The sequence below is a fragment of the Pyrus communis genome, chromosome 3 (assembly GCF_041283825.1).
Source record: "Pyrus communis isolate YQ-2024b chromosome 3, ASM4128382v1, whole genome shotgun sequence".
In the NCBI taxonomy this organism is placed as follows: Eukaryota; Viridiplantae; Streptophyta; class Magnoliopsida; order Rosales; family Rosaceae; genus Pyrus; species Pyrus communis.
This window is the reverse complement of record NC_142567.1, coordinates 18,419,655-18,437,070: the sequence shown is the minus strand read 5'-3', so window position 1 is coordinate 18,437,070 and position 17,416 is coordinate 18,419,655. Positions and strand designations below refer to the sequence as shown.

Sequence of the window (17,416 nt, the reverse complement as noted above, 5' to 3'; positions counted from 1 at the left end):
ACATACCTCCAACCAACCTTCTCCCACTCTTCTAGACCCTCATTTCTTTCACGTGCTTCACCTCTATCATAACACAACAATAAAAATCAAAAGCTAAATACGAAATGGCTATCAAACATGTGCTAAAGTTTTTAAATTTCACTAAAATTTTCTGGTAGATTTGTGCATCACTCCTGACCAAGTTCCCATTGATTGTTGATGATAGACAACGTTAAGAGGGTCTCTGGCCATGCACTGCTCGTGAGCGACTGATACTAGCATAGTTTCTGAACGTGAGAAAAATGGTTCTAGAATTCATTTTTCACTGACCAAATGAGAAGGTAAAAAGAAATGTTTGATCACACTCATACACCAGGAACCACGCCAATGGAGACTCCTATTAACAATGTCGGTTGATACTAACAAATACAAAACAGGTTAAGCAAACCACCACCCAGCAAGACAGAAAACACATACATGAACAATGCACTCTTCCCAGTCTTGCAAATCATCCAAACTTTATATTCACACAATGTTGTAGAATCGGTTAAATCTGAAATTGTTGGGTCGAGCTTTTCTTCACCGCCAGGCTTCAATCCGCTCCATCGTAGAATCTATGCGACTCAGAGTGCTGATTCCCCTAGCCTTCTGAATAGGCCCTGTTCCGCGTATTACAGACTACTGTTCACTTGGTCTTTTAGGCACCATTTTGATATTTGAATCACTCGATTGACCAGGCACGCTCTTAGAGAAGTCGTGCGCTTGAACTTCAGAAGTCATGTTGTAGACTCTGCCAGCTTCGATTTCATTAACCAACGAGTCATCTGCACCGCATCATCGCAACACCCACTGTTATCAGGATTTAGCTTCTTAACCAGGCTCACCAAACTGCTAGCCTCTCTATTGGTTACGTCACTGACTTGATTAGAGTTGGAGGAACTTCCAGATCGAGGTTCTTTAGTGAACACTGACTGCTCCTTCCCTTCATTAAGTTTGCCAATACCTTCCTTTAAGGATTGTGAAGGGCTCTGGTGTCCATCCTCATCAGAGGGTTCTACATAGCACAAGGGAGGCTCTACAACAGAATCCTTCCTTTCGTGCAGTGTCTTCAAAATAAGTGTTATCAGGAAGTTCATCACTCGGACTGCATACATCAATGCAGTCAATGGATCTGCCATCTGAATCCAAAAAACTCAGTTAGTATCCGTCAAACGCTCCAACCATTCAGTAATCTGTGATCCTCGGTGGCTCATTGCTGTCAACATTGTATTCTTATGTTTTACTTCTATTTTTATAAGGGATTACAAACTTAGTCAGAAAACATTTAATGACCTTCTATGTATGTAAAACTAGAGCAGTGGGAGGTGTCCCGCTGATGGTTTACACCTATGCCAGTCATATAGTACAAAGCTTAGCATACAACATATGACATAGTAACATCTTCAACATTAAACAAAAAGAAGATGAGAACAAAAGAAGATATGAGAACTAACTGGAAATTTAAAAACTTACTACATGTACCAAAGTAAAGAATGAAAAGAATAAAGAACTCATACATGCAGCGAAAGCATGTATTCAAGTCAGCAATTTGATTATAAGAAAGCCTACATACGATCTTTCGGAAGATATATTAATTATGCTTGCCACAGTACTGGTATATCAAACGCACTCTTCAGGCAAGACAGAAAAAACAGGAAACTATACACACCTGAGTCATGTTTGGTGCAAAAACCAAGGCTATATTGCGTGCATTCATCTTGTTTAGATGTTCCTGTTGGACAACATCAGCCATAAGGTTGATGGCCCAATCCAGTAGAGAAACTTCAGTCGGTGGTAGAAGCCTCACAAGCTGGGAACAGTCATCTTCTGACTGGCATTGCATTACCTGCTCAGGCGATAGAGAATCCAGAACCCTGGCTGGGAGTTCCCTAAACCAAGCCTAAAAAAATCAAATCAAACATCAGGTGAATGTATCAAGAATCAAGATGATGCAGGATGAAGTAAACAGCAAGAAAGCACTTTTCCTTATGGCTGCTCACAAAAACCATGGATGCCTCATCGTGGGAGTCACAACCATGAGAAAACAATTGAAGATAACATTCAAGTCATGGGAACTCACAAGTCCTAGAATTTCCACCAAACTCAAGAGCAGCATTAGAAAACGTGCACCAGAAGAAAACTAGACAATGAAGTTTGACTTGTAAAAGAAATGTAAAGATTGCGATAAAAAATGCACTGATTGCAAAATTAAAAGTGAATGAAAATCCAAGAAGTTTTGACTTTGCAAACTAAAATACGGACCTTAGTAAAGTATAAAGAGAAGAAGATATAGAAGAGAGACCAGGTAAACAGAAGAAAGGAAGCGAAGATCAAAGGGAGCCCATATGATTTCATAATTTTATAAATCAATCTGTCCCACAAAAGTTGCACCATAACCTAATTTGAGAACAATCTCCTTTGTCAAATCTCTAACAAAATCAAATCAGTAATCGAATCCTTAATTTACTTCTAAACAGACCCCTAAAATATGATAAAAGGTCTCAAAATAGTAATAATTCTTTTATATTCTTCATCACTCTCCCTGGACCCCAGCAAGAGGAACTTGTCTCCTGCGAGTTAATGTTCTGGTTGAGAACAAAAAATGAGCATGTGATGCTGCAAGTATATAAACTTCAAAATCATTCTCGAGCACTTCCATTCGATATCGAGGAAAGGTATAAAAGATAGTGACAACTGACCGACTATACCTGGAGTTAAAGCAAGTGCAACAAAGGAGGCTCAAGGGTTCCTCGACAAAACAATGATCATGCTCCCATTTGTCAACTGTTGCGCCTTAATTAAGTTCATACTGTGCTTTTAGCATGAGCCTTTGTGGTTTTTACTTTTTAAATAGAATTCACAATAAAATTAAACACATTCTGAGTAGAAGACAATTCACAGAGGCACATAAACAACGAACACAGAAAAAATTATCCAACCCTGTCATCTTCCATAAACCCAATCTGAAAAATAAGAAGGATTTGAGAGAGAGAATGACTTCCCAGTGAAATGCTTTTCTAAGGGCTTCTATAAGGGCATCTTCAAACCATAGTGGAATCTCACCTGTTTTTCTATTTAACTTTATATTGTTTGTCCCTGACTTTATAGAGCCAGTCTGAAACTCCCACTTAATCAAATCCCATAGACAACTCCCTTGAAATTGAATCACTAATTGAGTACTACTAAAAGTCTGAAAATAGTTGAGTAATTATCGCAGGACCTTCATTACCTGGACATTTATTTAGAAACTATATTCAAATCAATGTCAAATATGGCAATTTGAAAATTTCTTTTTCACAAACTAACTACGGAAATACATTTAAATTTATACATGTTGATGCCAAAATTAGATCAACCATTCCATTCTTTCCACGCAATTCTTTGTGCCTTGCACATTCATTAAATCAAGGGGGAAAGTGGGATCATTGAGGGGGACAGTGTAGAGTCAAGTCAGCCAACAACCCCAACAATCAAATCAGTCAAGCCAATGTGAGAAAGCACAGAGGCAGAGATTTGGCTTAGCAAAAGACTAAAGTGAGCATACACTACCCTTCAACAGCAATGTGGTATTTATAGGATTCCTTCTGATCGTTCTTGGTCCTTTCCTAAGAGCATATTTGGCAAAAGGTGACAACTAACTGTGGAAGACAATACTCCTTGGTTTCAGGGCTGGCTACCCTACTCCCATGGTAGCCTACACCAGTGTTTGCCCACATTACAAACCATATGGATGCTGTATCTTGAAGATAAGCCGAACCAGATTACAAAGGACATAATAACTACCCGGAAACGATACATACCAGTACATCATCAAACTTAGGCTTGGTTTGGTACTGAGGTGATTCTGAAAAAAACTAGTATCAAAAAAAGCTGGGAGCTATTTTTGTGTTTGGTAAACATTCAGCTTCAGTTTTTTTTTCACAATTTTGGATGAAAAAAAGCCAAAAACAAGAAGCTGCAAAACCCAGCTTCGAAAAACCGACTTTTTTTCACATCTGTTTTACATAAAAGTTTACCAAAACTATAATACTATTTTTTTTTCAAAAGCACTTTTACAAAAAAGTTTACCAAACACTCTGCTGCTTTATTTCACAGCTGCTTATTCTCACAGCACAACAGAAACAACTTTTTTTCAAAGCACATCAATACCAAACTAGCCTTTAGACCTGGTTTGGTACTGAGGTGATTATGAAAAAAGCTGCTATCAAAAAAAGCTGGGAATTGTTTTTGTGTTTGGTAAACACTCAGCTTCAGCTTTTTTTCACAGTTTTGGATGAAAAAAAAGCCAAAAACAAGAAGCTGCAAAACCTAGCTTTGAAAAACCGGTTTTTTTTCACATCTGTTTTACATAAAAGTTTACCAAACACTCTAATACTGCTTTTTTTTTTTCAAAAGCACTTTTACAAAAAAGTTTACCAAACACTCTGCTGCTTTATTTCACAGCTGCTAATTCTCACAGCACAGCAGAAGCAGCTTTTTTTCAAAGCACAGCAATACCAAACCAGCCCTTAATTTTCCTGTTATAATTGTCTTTCTATAAAAGAGGTGTTTTTTTCTATCAAGATTCATCAACCCAACTACCATGATAATCAAAGGGCTAATGTACTCATAGAAACAGTCATAGCATGACAAAATTAAGCACAATATTAGTGCAATGGCCTAGAATAGTCAAGAACTTTGTGACCAGGCTATTCGAAAAGTGGTGGTACATGTACCAAGGTGGCAAGGGTGGAGGTGGATCATAAAAGCAGCATCAGTGGTGACTTTAACCTAATGCAACACTTAGAAATCATAGTAGAATAGGATTTCCTTTTAACTTTTCCTTTATTAGGATGAACTTCATAGACACAACACCTGTATTAAATAATATAGGACGCTTTTGAACTCCTTGCTCTACATTGCAACATAATAATGTACAATGCGGCTGCCAGTGTGTAAACATCCATATAGTTGAGGGGCACAAAAAGCTGATTATTTAGACGTACTCAAAATCCATTCCGCCAAAAATGGTAAAAGGGTCATCTACAAAACACGTCTTCTGCAAACAAGTTCGCTTTAGTATATAATATAAAGGACTCTAGCTTTGTATGTTTCATTTTGTTCAGATGTATAACTGCAATGGTTGTGTGAAATAGTGTAAGATTGACACTGAAATTAAGAGTTTGTAAAACAAGCTGACAAAAACATACACTTGAAGTTCATTGTTTAAGTCTTAAAACACATAGAGTTGTTTAAGACATATTAAATTCATATATACATTGAACTTCTTTTGGGATTTTTTTGGCACGTAATTTCTGAAAACTTGAAAAGGAAATAATTAGCCCAAAAGAAGCTATTAAGTACAACCCTTTTTGGACTATCCTAATTCATCACTCAAATCAGCTAACCTTCACATATTTCATGCGAACAAGCATATGCCAAAAATGATGCAATACATTAACTATCAATCATAACTCTACCTTGATCAGTCCTGCCAGACAGTGTATATCAATGCCTTCTGGTACATCTCCCCTATTTAATTGGTCCCTTACATGCTCCTCTTGACTGTTTTCGGCATTAATTCTGAAAATCCCTTCCGCCTACATGTATAATTGAACAATTTGAGAAAACGTCGGGGGCAATAATATAGAACAGGAACTACCCCATATCACACAAGAAATACAACAGATGAACCAGAACTATAGTTTTACCAATTCTTAAATCAGAATTCGTGATATGAACCTGGAAAGCATGGAGGGAAGTGAATACCTGAAGGCCTCCTTCTGCATATAACCGTCCTTGCATAAGCAAGAGAATTGTTGGCACACTATTACCTCTAGAGTCGTATGACAACTGCATGGACTCCGTGGATACTCCAAAAACAGTTGTACTACATATTAAAAACTTAAGGTCAAGGGATAAACAGAAGGGCAGAAATGATAATACTTGAATGATACACGATATCTTTCTAAGGAAAACAAGCACTACCAAGCTTTGAGTCGGGAACAAATAAATTTAAAAACAAATAGTTGAGCTCATGTAATGTTGTAAAGGGTTCCTTACACATTGTACAATGAGATGGAATCCGCAATTGTCAATGTCATTGCCCTCACTGCATTAAAGACACCACCTTGATCAACCAATTGAGAAGATTATACTAAGAACCCATTCAACCAATCAAAGGTCACATGTGCCACGTGTCGCACATTGGTTGGCCAGCCGATCTCCATAGCGCAAAACTCCCCTCTGTCACTCTTGCAAGGAATCAAAGATTTCCTGAAAAAGGTTACCAGCAACGCCAACAGAGAAAGCTGCTCCCTTCTGCGCTTGTCACGGTCCTTCGCCTCACAGTAAGTCAACGCAGAGTCGCAATCGTCGTCGTCTTCGGTGGGCCGGGGTGGGCCGGATAAAGAAGACGGGGCTGCGCAGGATAAGGAAGAATTGGAAGGAGGAGGAGAGGAAGAAGAAGAGGAGCTGGGTCTTGGGGAGGAAGAAAAATGGGAAGGGGAATGGAGGACCTCAGTCATGGCTGGCAACGAAAGCAACCCTTTTGCTTTAACTCGATTAAAAAACAAAAGAAAGCGCTTTTCAAAGATTGTTTCTTTGGCTTGGTCTTGTTCAAGGTTTTACAGAGTAGAGAGCGAGAGTTGGATGATAATTGGATTGAAAGGAAAGGGAAAGGGTCTCATTGGGGGAGACGAGCAGTGTGGGACGTGAGTATCATTAACTGAAATAAATATGGTTTTTTTTGTTTTCAGATGGTGGAGAGAGAGAGACACAGAGACTTGGTGATTTGGTGGAAGTCTTGAGAGGGAAATAAAATAACAAAACTAATGAAAAGATTTTGAAAAATTTGAGGTTTAACAATAAAGGTAAAATAAAGGGTAAAATAAATAGTATTAGGTTTAACTTTTTAGTGTAAAAATATGGTTTTTCGTTAAAATGAACAATACCGCAGGTTTTTCATTAAAACTCTCAATAAAATACGGTTGGGATTGGCATTAAAAAATGCGCAATAATGCTAAACTTTTTTATTAATGAAGAAATAAAGAAAAGGCATAATCGGATAAATGGTCCGTGGTAAAAAAAAATTAGGATTTAAACCCTCGTGGTGTTAGTTCGTTAGCAAATTTAGTCTATAAGTGATTTTTCTGTTAAATGTCCGTTAAATATAGGGGTAAAAATATACATCTTCTTCCTTGTCTCTCTGCTCTCTCTCTCTGCAATTTGTATTTTCTTGCTTGAGGTCATCATTGGCAGCGGCCAGAACTTGAGGTTCTTCGAAGATTGTGAGCATGTGAGCTTTTTCGGAATTCTTTATGTAATATCAATAAAAAAAATTGGGAAAGTATCTAATTTAAATAGCAAGAGAATGCAATTATTTTAAGAGTGGGCAAGCAACTAAATAAATAAATATGAAAAAGGAAAGGAAAATCTAAGAGGGATGGGGAGAGTGATTACCTTGACGTACTGTCCGTCAATGGGACCTCTAAGCTCAACATCTGGGTACCTCCTCACAAACCCTAGCAGCCTTTTTCTTCCCCAAACACAATTCCAAACAACAACCACCAGCACCAGCACCAGAAAGAGCGCCACTGCCACCAACATCACCAATTTCTTGACGGCCACCATCAGAAACCCACCCACTAGCAACCCCATCACTGCCACCACCATGAACACCCAAATCACCACCTTCGACACCCGAAACTCCAATTTCACCTCCTTGCTCAAAGTGGTCATCGACAAACCATACAACACTTTGCTCATCGAGCCAATATGACTGGACGACCTTTTGGCCCCGGAACTTAGTGGGCCCGAGCCCAATGGCCTGGAGGTGATAAGGCCAGTTACCTGGAGTTGTGGAGCCAAGGGGCCTGAGGATTTCTTAGAAATTTGACCGGAGTTGGGTCCCAATCGAACGGATTCGTTGTTGTGTTGGGAGGAGGAAGAAGGGCGTGAGCCTAAGAGCCTAAGAGCTTGGAAAGAGGTGAAGGTTCGTTGGATAGGGCAACGGCTACTGTCAAATTCCGAAGAAGCTCACGTGCTCATAATCGTTCGAAGAACCTCAAGTTATGGCCGCTGCCAATGATGACCTCATGCAAGAAAATACAAATTGCAGAGAGAGATAACAGAGAGACAAGGAAGAAGGTGTACATTTTTACCCCTGTATGTAACGGACATTTAACAGAAAAATCACTTATGGACTAAATTTGCTAATTGACTAACACCCCGAGGATTTAAATCCTAATTTTTTACCACAAGGACCATCTTCCGATTACATTAGCATCACAAGGACCATTTATTCGATGAGGCCTAAAGAAAATGAGAACTGTAATGAGGGGGTGATTAGGAGAAATTATTAGGTCTATGCTGTCATCCGTGAAACTTCCTTATAAATTTGACATGTGGACTCTTTTTAAAACAACTGAATTTATAATTTACATTCTAATATTAAAGATTTTAGAAACTAAAAATAGATTAAATACTTTGAAAAATAAAAAAACAAACCCAGCTATCATCCCTCCGTCCTCCAGCGACCACCCTCCACCCTCCTTTACGACAAGCCCCACCCACGATGCAACGGCGTAGCAGAGCTTCCGAGCTAGTAGACCCGAGGCGCTCAGATAGGGTAAGTGTCCTTCTGTCTCCAGCATCACCATCGTGTTCCGCCCGCCCAGCTGGTTACTCAGGTAGTTCGCATCGACGCCGGTACAGACACATCCTTTGCCGTCTGAATTATGCAACACGACACTCTGACTTCGGTACAGACACGTCCTTCACCGTCTGGGTTTTGACCTCAAGGCCCTCGAATCACAAGCCAAAACACAAACAATTCTTCGAAATTTTGAAATCTGCTAGGACCAGATGTGGATCAATTGAGGATCAATTGTGAGGAATTTTGTTAGGACCAGACAGAGCTAGAGCCAAATCGTTTATACATAAAATAGGATCAGACTGGCGGAGGAAGAAGAGAGAAAGAGGATCAGACTAGGTTTTTTTTTAAATTTTCAAGTATTTTATTTATTTTTAGTTCCTAAAATAAATTATAAATCCAGTTTTGTTAAATAGGTCCGCATGTCAAATTTTAAAAGGAAGTATCATGTATGGCGTGATAGTACAATATTGCCTAACAATCTCCCAGTGATTAGGGCATCTTCGATGGAAGATGCAAAATGACTTGAAATGTGTATTTTACATTAGTGGAGAGAGATGTAAAAGATATATTTTGACTAGAAATGAAAATAAAAACCTAAATGTACATATTTATTTTACATCTTTGGTGGTGGGTCCTCCTATTGAAGTGAAAATCCCATCTGACTCCCAAAACTGTTTCGAGGCCAGTTTGAGACATATAACCATCGTAATAGTTAATTAAATTGTTTAATTATTTATTTTTCCATGTTAATTAATCTAATTTATTATTTCCATCATCTTTAACCTAGAATAGGGTGTGCGATATTTTAAGTTCTTATTGACGAGGTTGTGAGATGAATTAGATTGTTCTAATTCTTTTGTTGGATTTGAAACTCATCTTTTAATCTACCCTTTTGTGAAGACAACAATGATCGTCTTTGAGGATCTCATAGACCATGAGAGACGCGTAGTTGCATATCATGGTGATTAATGTACTAATTACAACAGAACCTATTCCGTTGTAATTACAATGTAATGCGGTCATTCTCTAATATAATGCTCTCGATCACATTAGTTAGCTTATTTTATGTCAAGTGCTTAAGTGATCACTTATGATTTAACTCGATAGGTTTGGAACTTCATTCTAAATCATGATGCTTTGGGCAACGACTTTTGAATCATGTTGATAAGCATTCTCCTTCAATTGTGAAGATTAGAGATTCTTTGTTGTACATTCATTTGCCTCTATGATTAGGTAGCTTAACTCTAATGATGTCGTGGATACCCTCTTACATCGGAGTGTCTTTAACATAATCTAAGAATAAGGACCAAATCACAAGACATGTGTGATGCCTCATATCCAAGGATTAATATGCATTATTGTAGCAATCGAGTTCTTATTGACATGAGTACGTATCTAGTATACATAAATAGGATCTCAAGGAGATCACGTTTAGTAAACTTAATCCTTATTAAGCACCTACATACTTGTTTTAGCTACTCTCACTAATGACTTGAGACTAGACAATTGTGTAGACATAGTGTGTACCAATCTTACCAAAGTATATGATATCCACTCAAACAAAGACAACGTCCAGGAACAATGTTTAGGATCAACACATATGAAGAGGGTCTCTTTAACATTATCTCAAGGGTGAACTGTCAATTTAGTCCCTAAATTATCACTTGAGTGAAAATTAGGTCCATAAACTTTTTTTTTTTTTTTTTTTTAGAAAAATCTGTGTTTGAATTATAAAAATTTGACAACTATAACCTTAATATTATATTCGAAGCTACTATATTCAATTTTTCGTAAATATATGTCAAATTACTTGCATGTGACACACATTAGGGGGTAGATTGATATGGAGTTAACTTTGGAGGGTAAAATAGACGTTAGATTCACAACCTATATGAAATGTTAAGGGCTTATAGGTGAGAAAATGACTGTATTACATTCTAAAGTTTGTCGAGTGACTTAAGTTGACGAAAAAATGGATAAAATAGCTTTTCATATCATAGTAGGGATGAAATTAGTAATTTTTAATGAATTTAGGGACTCATTTTACCAAAAAAATAATTCAGTGACCTAATTTTCACTTAGGGGATGGTTCAGGGACTAAATCGGCACTTCACCCTTATTTCAAAGTTACATCTTACACATATATATAATCGTTATACATGGGCTCACTAATGATATTGCATTGGTAACCTACCTATTGCGATCTTGCCCAATGAATAGATTATGGACTAATCCTTGTTTTCCCTATAAATTTGATTGATTTTAAGGCATATTTCCAACAATAAGATGGGATAATCTTTGTTGAAATGGTGGTGTATGGGAAGGATGCTCATCCGTTGGTGGACATGGGGAATCTCATAACTTCATTACCGTGGGGGAAACAAAAAGACTTGGATTTCACTGTGACGACAATGGATGACTACAACATCATGTTGGACATGGAGTTCATGGATAACATTCCCCATTACTCATACTATGTGCATTGTACAAGACAAAACAATGCCTTGCATGGTGCCGTTGATGAGATCTACTAAGCTGAATGAGAAGTTCACGTCTGCCATGCAGTTTACAAGGTCGTGGAAGAATGGTGAGGTAACCCTCCTCGCAACGATGAAGAAAGATAAGCTCGTGGTGGACATCTCCCTAGTCCCTAAGATCGTGCATCTCTTAAAGGAGTTTGGCAATGTGATGCCGAAGGAGTTGTTGAAGAAGCTACCGCCAAGGACAGTGGTGGACCATGCTATCGACAATTGAACTAGGTGCTAGGCGGCCAACCAAAGCACCTTACCGCATGTCAACTCCAGAGTTAGAGGATTTGAAGAGACATCTAAATGAGTTACTCAACGCTAAATACATCCCACCGACTAAGAAAATTAGTTGAGCGCTCAACTAATATTTTTCCTCCTTGTTGAGCGCCTGAACTTCTCCTTCAACTTAGTTCCGGCATTGGAAGTATGACTAAGAGAGGTACAGCTACTATGTCCTGTAAATATAAAGTAGTGGGGAGCCAAAAGTTATTGACATCGTACTCTTGTTGTGAAGTTTGCATGGAGACCTTATCAAGTAATTGGGTTTTTTTTTGTGGGTGTGGGGTGTGGGTGTGGACTTATTAACATTGTACTCTTGTTGTATGTTTTGCACGGTGACATTATCAAATTCAGAATGGGAAGTAAAAGGCAATGAAACACCACTGCTTGTTCTATTCAGTCCAACAACTCAAAACAAACCCAAAAAAGCAACTTTTAGGTTACATTTAAAGGGAAAAACAATTGAAGTACTTGAAATTAGCTTGAAACCTAAATTACTGAAGAACAAATAAAAATTTCATAACCCAGGAAAGCAATGGACAAAACTCACAAAGAATCCCAAAACCTCTAAGAACACAGAAATTTTTCAGTTTTTCATAATACGGCATGATCTAATCAATTTAAAAAATTCCAAGAATCCACAGATCATTGCAAAACCAAGTTCATCGTCAAAATTAAGAGCAACCCAATAACACAATAACAAAACAAACACAGATCAACAATCCCAAATAACAAATCTTGATGCAATCAAACCTTGCCTACCCTGCTAATTTCTCAAAATTAAAACCCTAAATAAAAAATTAATCCCTAAATCCCCAATTTGCAAATCCCTAATTCAAAAGCCCTACATTGTAAATTTGGTTATAAATATGAAACTGCTTACCTTAAATGGCTTGAACGTAGGAGGTACAGCTAAGAGAATTGTTGACGAGGCACGATACAATGTGCCAGCGTTCGTACGGAAACAACTTGCCTTAATTCAAAGACCCAAACCCTAGCTGCTTAACACTTGAAATCGATTTGTTGGTGTTATGATCCCAATTCTGAGATTGCCTTAATCACATGACATTGGATGAAATTGTAATAGGAAGTTAATTGTTAGGAGCACTATTCTAAAAATCCCCGTCTAGGTGCTAGGCTGTTGGCCATCGACCCAATTCATGTCTAGGCATTTTAAAATTAAAAAAGGGCGCCTAGATCTATTAAGACGCTTGCTTACACCGCCTAGGTACCCACCTAGCCCGCCCAGAACCGCCTAGGTTACGACTAACTTACACAGAAAATAGATAACTTTCTTTTTGTATTTTATTTTTTCAATAAATTATAAGAGACTTGTTGAATACTTAAAGGAACACAGATTATATACTTGTTCTCTATGTTTTCATTATGTTCCAATGGCTCATAATATATATGTCATTCCATTTTGTAGTTTATGATGAAATCATATATATTTTAATTATAAACATACACTTATTTACACAAAATATAATAGATTTAATTAAATCCACCTAGTCCGCCTAGACCTTGCCTGGTCGCCTAGCCGCTAGGCCCCAGCCTGCCGCCAGACTAGCGCCTAGCGTCTTTTAGAATCTTGGTTAGGAAAATTTGGGGTTTTTTTTTTTGTAATAGAGTCTAATATGGGGCTGGTTTAATAGACTTTTGTTTTGTCGTGCTAAGCTAACATTCACGCACTTGATGAAGGCCGCAAAAGGTTGTTAATCCTCTTGGATTGAGGCAATGGTCATATATGAAATTAATATTAAAAAAATACTTTTCAATTGTTCTCTTCTTCTCTCTGCAATTCAACCATTGTTGCAGGTCAAGGTTGAACCCAAATTTTGGGATACTAACATTGGTATCACCCAACGATCTTGGCTCCCTTCCGTGCATGCCCCACTAAATTGCTGCTACCCAAGCCACCACCATGGATGCTCGAGTTTTTTCATTAGAAATTGTTTTTGCTTCCATTCTTACTCTCATCGCCGAGAATGTGAACTCCTTTGTTAACGCCGCCATTACTACTACCATGGATTCCCAGCTCTCGGCATAACTCGGTCATCATCTTCCCATCTATTTCGAGCAATTTCATCGTGAACTCACTGCTCGTGGTGAGGGTGAGAATTCTTCCGCTCTGGGAAACTCCAATCATCCTCCTCTTCGCAATAGGGACCATATCCAGTTGCCTTGAAGCCCAAATGGGACTAGTGGTGGTTCATCGCCTTGTCCAACGTGGACTCATTGCGTTGATTTTCCATATTTCACTGAGGGTGACGATCCATTGGCCTAGACCTATAAGGCTAACCAGTTCTTTGCTTGCTACCATATACCGAATAATCAAAAGGTGTTCACCACCTCTTTCTATCTCAATAGGGAGCCTCTGCAGTGTTTTCAGTGGATGGATTGTACTCACTCCACTCCCCGTTGGGAGCATTTCACCCGAGCATTTTGCAGGGAGTTTAGGCCATCTAAGTTTGACTATAGTGTTGAATCCTTGTTTAAGCCTTGCCAAACGGGTACATTGCGTGATTATATCTCTGAATTTGGGAGGCTTGCTAATCGAACTACTGATTTAGGTCCTAATTTACTCGAGAGTTGTTTCCTAGGAGGTCTTAAGCGTGAATTGAAATTCGATGTTAAAATTTTGAAATTTGCAAATGTTCAGTAAGCCATTGCTATTCATGTGCAATTGGACACTAATTAAACTTGCTGAGTTAAAACCTCCCCCCATATAGGGCTCATCTTGCTGCTAAATTTATTCCCACAGCACCTAATACCCACAATGTTCCACGCCCTGGTACTTGCCAATCGAGAAATTGACTCTTCCTGAAATCCAACAGAAATGTGAACGTGGAGAATGTTGGTTTTGTTATGATAAGTGGGTTCGAGGCCATAAATGTGGTCTTAAGCAATTACTCATGATGGATTTACTGGATGCAAAACCTCCTAAAGACCACTAGTACAAAAAATATTTTGGGTGACGTAGGTCCTTCGTCGCGCAAAGTCAAAAAAACGTCGCGCAAAAATTTGCGTGACGAACCTTCGTCGCGCGACAAGCGTCGCGCCACGCCTGTGAAAGAAGGTTTTGCGTGACGAAGAAGTTACATGTGTCACGCAAAGTGTCTTTGCGTGACGTAGTAACATGCGTCACGCAAAGTGGGTTGGCGTGACGTAAGATGCGTCACGCAAAGTGGGTTGGCGTGACGTAGGATGCGTCACGCAAAGTGGGTTGGCGTGATGTAAGATGCGTCACGCAAAGTGGGTTGACGTGACGTAGGATGCGTCACGCAAAGTGGGGTTGGCGTGACGTAGGATGCGTCACGCAAAGTGGGTTGGCGTCACTCAAAGACAGTTTGCGTGACACATACCTACGTCACGCAAACCCACTTTGCGTGACCTATGGAACCTTTTCATCACGCAAACTTTTTATGTTTTAATTTTTTTTTAATTTTTTTGACAAAAATATTTTGGATTTATTAATATTTTGGATTTAATTTTTAATAAATATTGTAATTATTTAAAACAATAAACAATAAACCAAGAAAAAGTTTAATTATAAACCATATGAAAATGTGCATACAAGATGTCTAAACAAAAAAAAGAAAAAACTACAACAAGTAGTCTTCTAGGTTTGCAAACTACTGGGTATCGGGTAGGTGAGGTGGCTGGGAGGTCGAAGGTGGAGTAAGATCAGGTGTTGGCAGCTGGATTTGGAGACCGGACACCGCTAAGGCCTGTACAATCATACTCATCTGGGCCCTCATCTGCTCGTTCTCAGCTCTCATCTGCTCGTTCTCAGCCTTTATATGCTCGCTCTGGGCCCTCATCTGCTCGCTCTGGGCCTTTATCTGCTCGTCCTGGGCTGCAAGCTGACCTTTTAGGGTTGTCACTTCCTCCTTCAGGGTGTTGACCTCTCCTGTAGGAGACACACTATAGTTTCTGCCCACCACAGAGCTTAATCTCTGTCCACACACTATCAATACCCCTTACTGAATCAAAACCCCTAAATCGAACTGATCACAAATATAAACAGAATTTGTTTTTGACAACCGTAAAGTAGTTTAACTAGAACGCAAAGTAGTATAACTAGAACAAAAGATTAGCTAAAAATAGCAAGAATCAACTTGTTTTGAGAGGTGTAGAAGTTTATCAAGCTTTCTCTCATAAAGATAAAGTCAACTTTGAAACCCGTCAAGATTACAGGTTACAATCATACAATATATTCCTTTTTCTCGAAAGGATTTTTGCGAATACGATACACTACATGATTTATTTAGTGAGTTTGTATTGTTGTATTCAATAATTAACTTATCTAACTTTAGGAAACCAAAAGAACCTGACTAAACGAATTGTGCATAATTCTTCTCCATATATATATATATATATATAATATGCAAAGAATATCGAAAACACACCTGCATAACTGACAGTAAGAGCACAGAAGATAGCCATTTGAACATTTGAACATATCAGAATAACCGCAGCTACTGCAAACATAAATTCAAATCAATGTTAACAAAGCAACTCTAGATGCTATTTTATAAAAACTATGAATAGCTTGCATCGGAGTTGATATGATTGATGAATTATGGAAGCGAGAAAGAGGGGGGGAGGGAACTACACAGCTAGAGGATGATAAATACAAGAAATGTTCGGGAGAAAGCAAATGAGAGTAAAAATTACTAAACAAAAACTGCCGGCCACCCAAAAAGTAAGAGATAGTGCAAAATTTGGAGCTCCTAGAATACATGATGTGATAATCTCTCAAGGTAGACAATCCTTGAGCAAAATACTAGGTTAAAAAGGCCAAGAGGGCCCTGGATGGAAACCTACCCTCCCCATTCAGGGTACAGCAAACTGGATTACTGCTCTTACTCTGTTAGACATACCCACACTTATCAATTTACACATAAATTTCAATTCTGAATCATTGGGGTTTCCAAAAAATTCCACAGAAATGCAAAAGTAGACAAATAAACTGAAACAAAATTATGTGCACTGGGGAATCAAGACTCACCCAAAATTGCTATCCAATGCCCTACAATTGAGAACACGTTTACAAAGCCTTTCAAAGGCTCATATTCAACTTTCATATGCAAAGACTCTAAGCTCCAATTGTTATTTCTCAACTCCAGTTACTTCAGCTGCATAACAGAAAGAAAAAAAAAAAGCCCATCGCAAATAACAAAAACCCATCGCAAATCACAAAAACCCATCGCAAATCTCAAAAACCCATCGCAAATCACAAACCCATCAACTGCAATTTCACCCTAATCCCTAAATAACAAAAACCCATCGCAAATCACAAACCCTTACCTTGATTTTGGGACTTGATTCCCGTCGGCTTCGAGATTCGTGTGGCTACCCATCGTTTAGAACGAGAAGGAAGAGAGAAGTCTATGGGAAAGAGAGAGGGAAGGCAAGTCTGGGTTAAAGATTTGGGGATCAAGGATGCGAAGAGGAGAGATGAGCAAGAGGGAAGAGATTGAGGAGACGCAGGACTTGAGCGAGAGGAAAAGAGGAAAGTCTTTTCCTGCAATTTGATTTGCAATTTGAGCGAGAGGAAAGTCTGCAATTTAAGCAAGAGGAAGAGGAAAAGAGGTCTGCAATTTGAGGAAAAGAGCTCTACGGAAAGAAAAACCGAGAGGAAAAGAGGATAGGATATATGGTTGCAAAACTTGGAAAAATTGAAAAAAAGCGCCAATTTTTCGCTACCGCTAAAATTATCAATTCGCGTGACGTAGGTATACAATTCGACGTCACGCAAAGTGGTTTTGCGCGACGATTAAAGCGTCGCGCAAGGTTTTTTTATTTTTTTTTTAAAGTATTAAAAAAATTACCAAAAATGTGACTTTACTCCTTTCAAGTTCAATTTTTATTTCACATAAACCCCACAATAATATATTATTCTAAAAAAAACCCATAATAATTTTTTTTACATATATATCATTCAATTTCT

At 38.4% G+C, this 17,416-nt stretch overlaps 1 protein-coding gene and 1 pseudogene across 4 annotated transcripts; both read right to left on the bottom strand.

Annotated features, from left to right (window-relative positions):
- Positions 1-409: 409 nt before the first annotated feature.
- Positions 410-6,673, bottom strand: LOC137716548 (rho GTPase-activating protein 1-like; annotated as a pseudogene). The gene is made up of 6 exons (XR_015960820.1): positions 6,156-6,673; positions 5,767-5,901; positions 5,478-5,597; positions 1,688-1,918; positions 800-1,157; positions 410-764 (listed from the first exon to the last, which is right to left on the bottom strand). The product of XR_015960820.1 is annotated as a rho GTPase-activating protein 1-like (transcript).
- Positions 6,674-14,990: 8,317 nt separating this feature from the next.
- Positions 14,991-17,127, bottom strand: LOC148698078 (uncharacterized). 3 transcript variants are annotated; one of them, XR_015960818.1, is made up of 4 exons: positions 16,774-17,127; positions 16,475-16,601; positions 15,873-15,944; positions 14,991-15,460 (listed from the first exon to the last, which is right to left on the bottom strand). XR_015960818.1 is itself a non-coding variant. In XM_088691190.1 (4 exons), the coding sequence occupies exons 2-4, from the start codon at positions 16,548-16,550 to the stop codon at positions 15,096-15,098; spliced, it is 483 nt and encodes a 160-aa protein (XP_088547316.1). In that variant the 5' UTR covers positions 16,551-16,601; positions 16,774-17,098; the 3' UTR covers positions 14,991-15,095. The 3 variants fall into 3 exon arrangements, 1 of the variants encoding a protein (XP_088547316.1); XM_088691190.1 differs by having other exon boundaries at positions 14,991-15,430; positions 16,774-17,098; XR_015960819.1 differs by having other exon boundaries at positions 15,428-15,470.
- Positions 17,128-17,416: the final 289 nt, after the last annotated feature.

Bases quoted from the DNA above. Each gene is read 5' to 3' on its own strand.
- LOC148698078 (XM_088691190.1), bottom strand. From the start codon at position 16,550: ATGAAAGTTGAATATGAGCCTTTGAAAGGCTTTGTAAACGTGTTCTCA. The intron at 15,945-16,474 runs GTGAGTCTTGAT...TTATGTTTGCAG, and splicing joins GCATTGGATAGCAATTTTGG to TAGCTGCGGTTATTCTGATA. The intron at 15,431-15,872 runs GTGTGTTTTCGA...GGGTATTGATAG, and splicing joins TCTTACTGTCAGTTATGCAG to TGTGTGGACAGAGATTAAGC.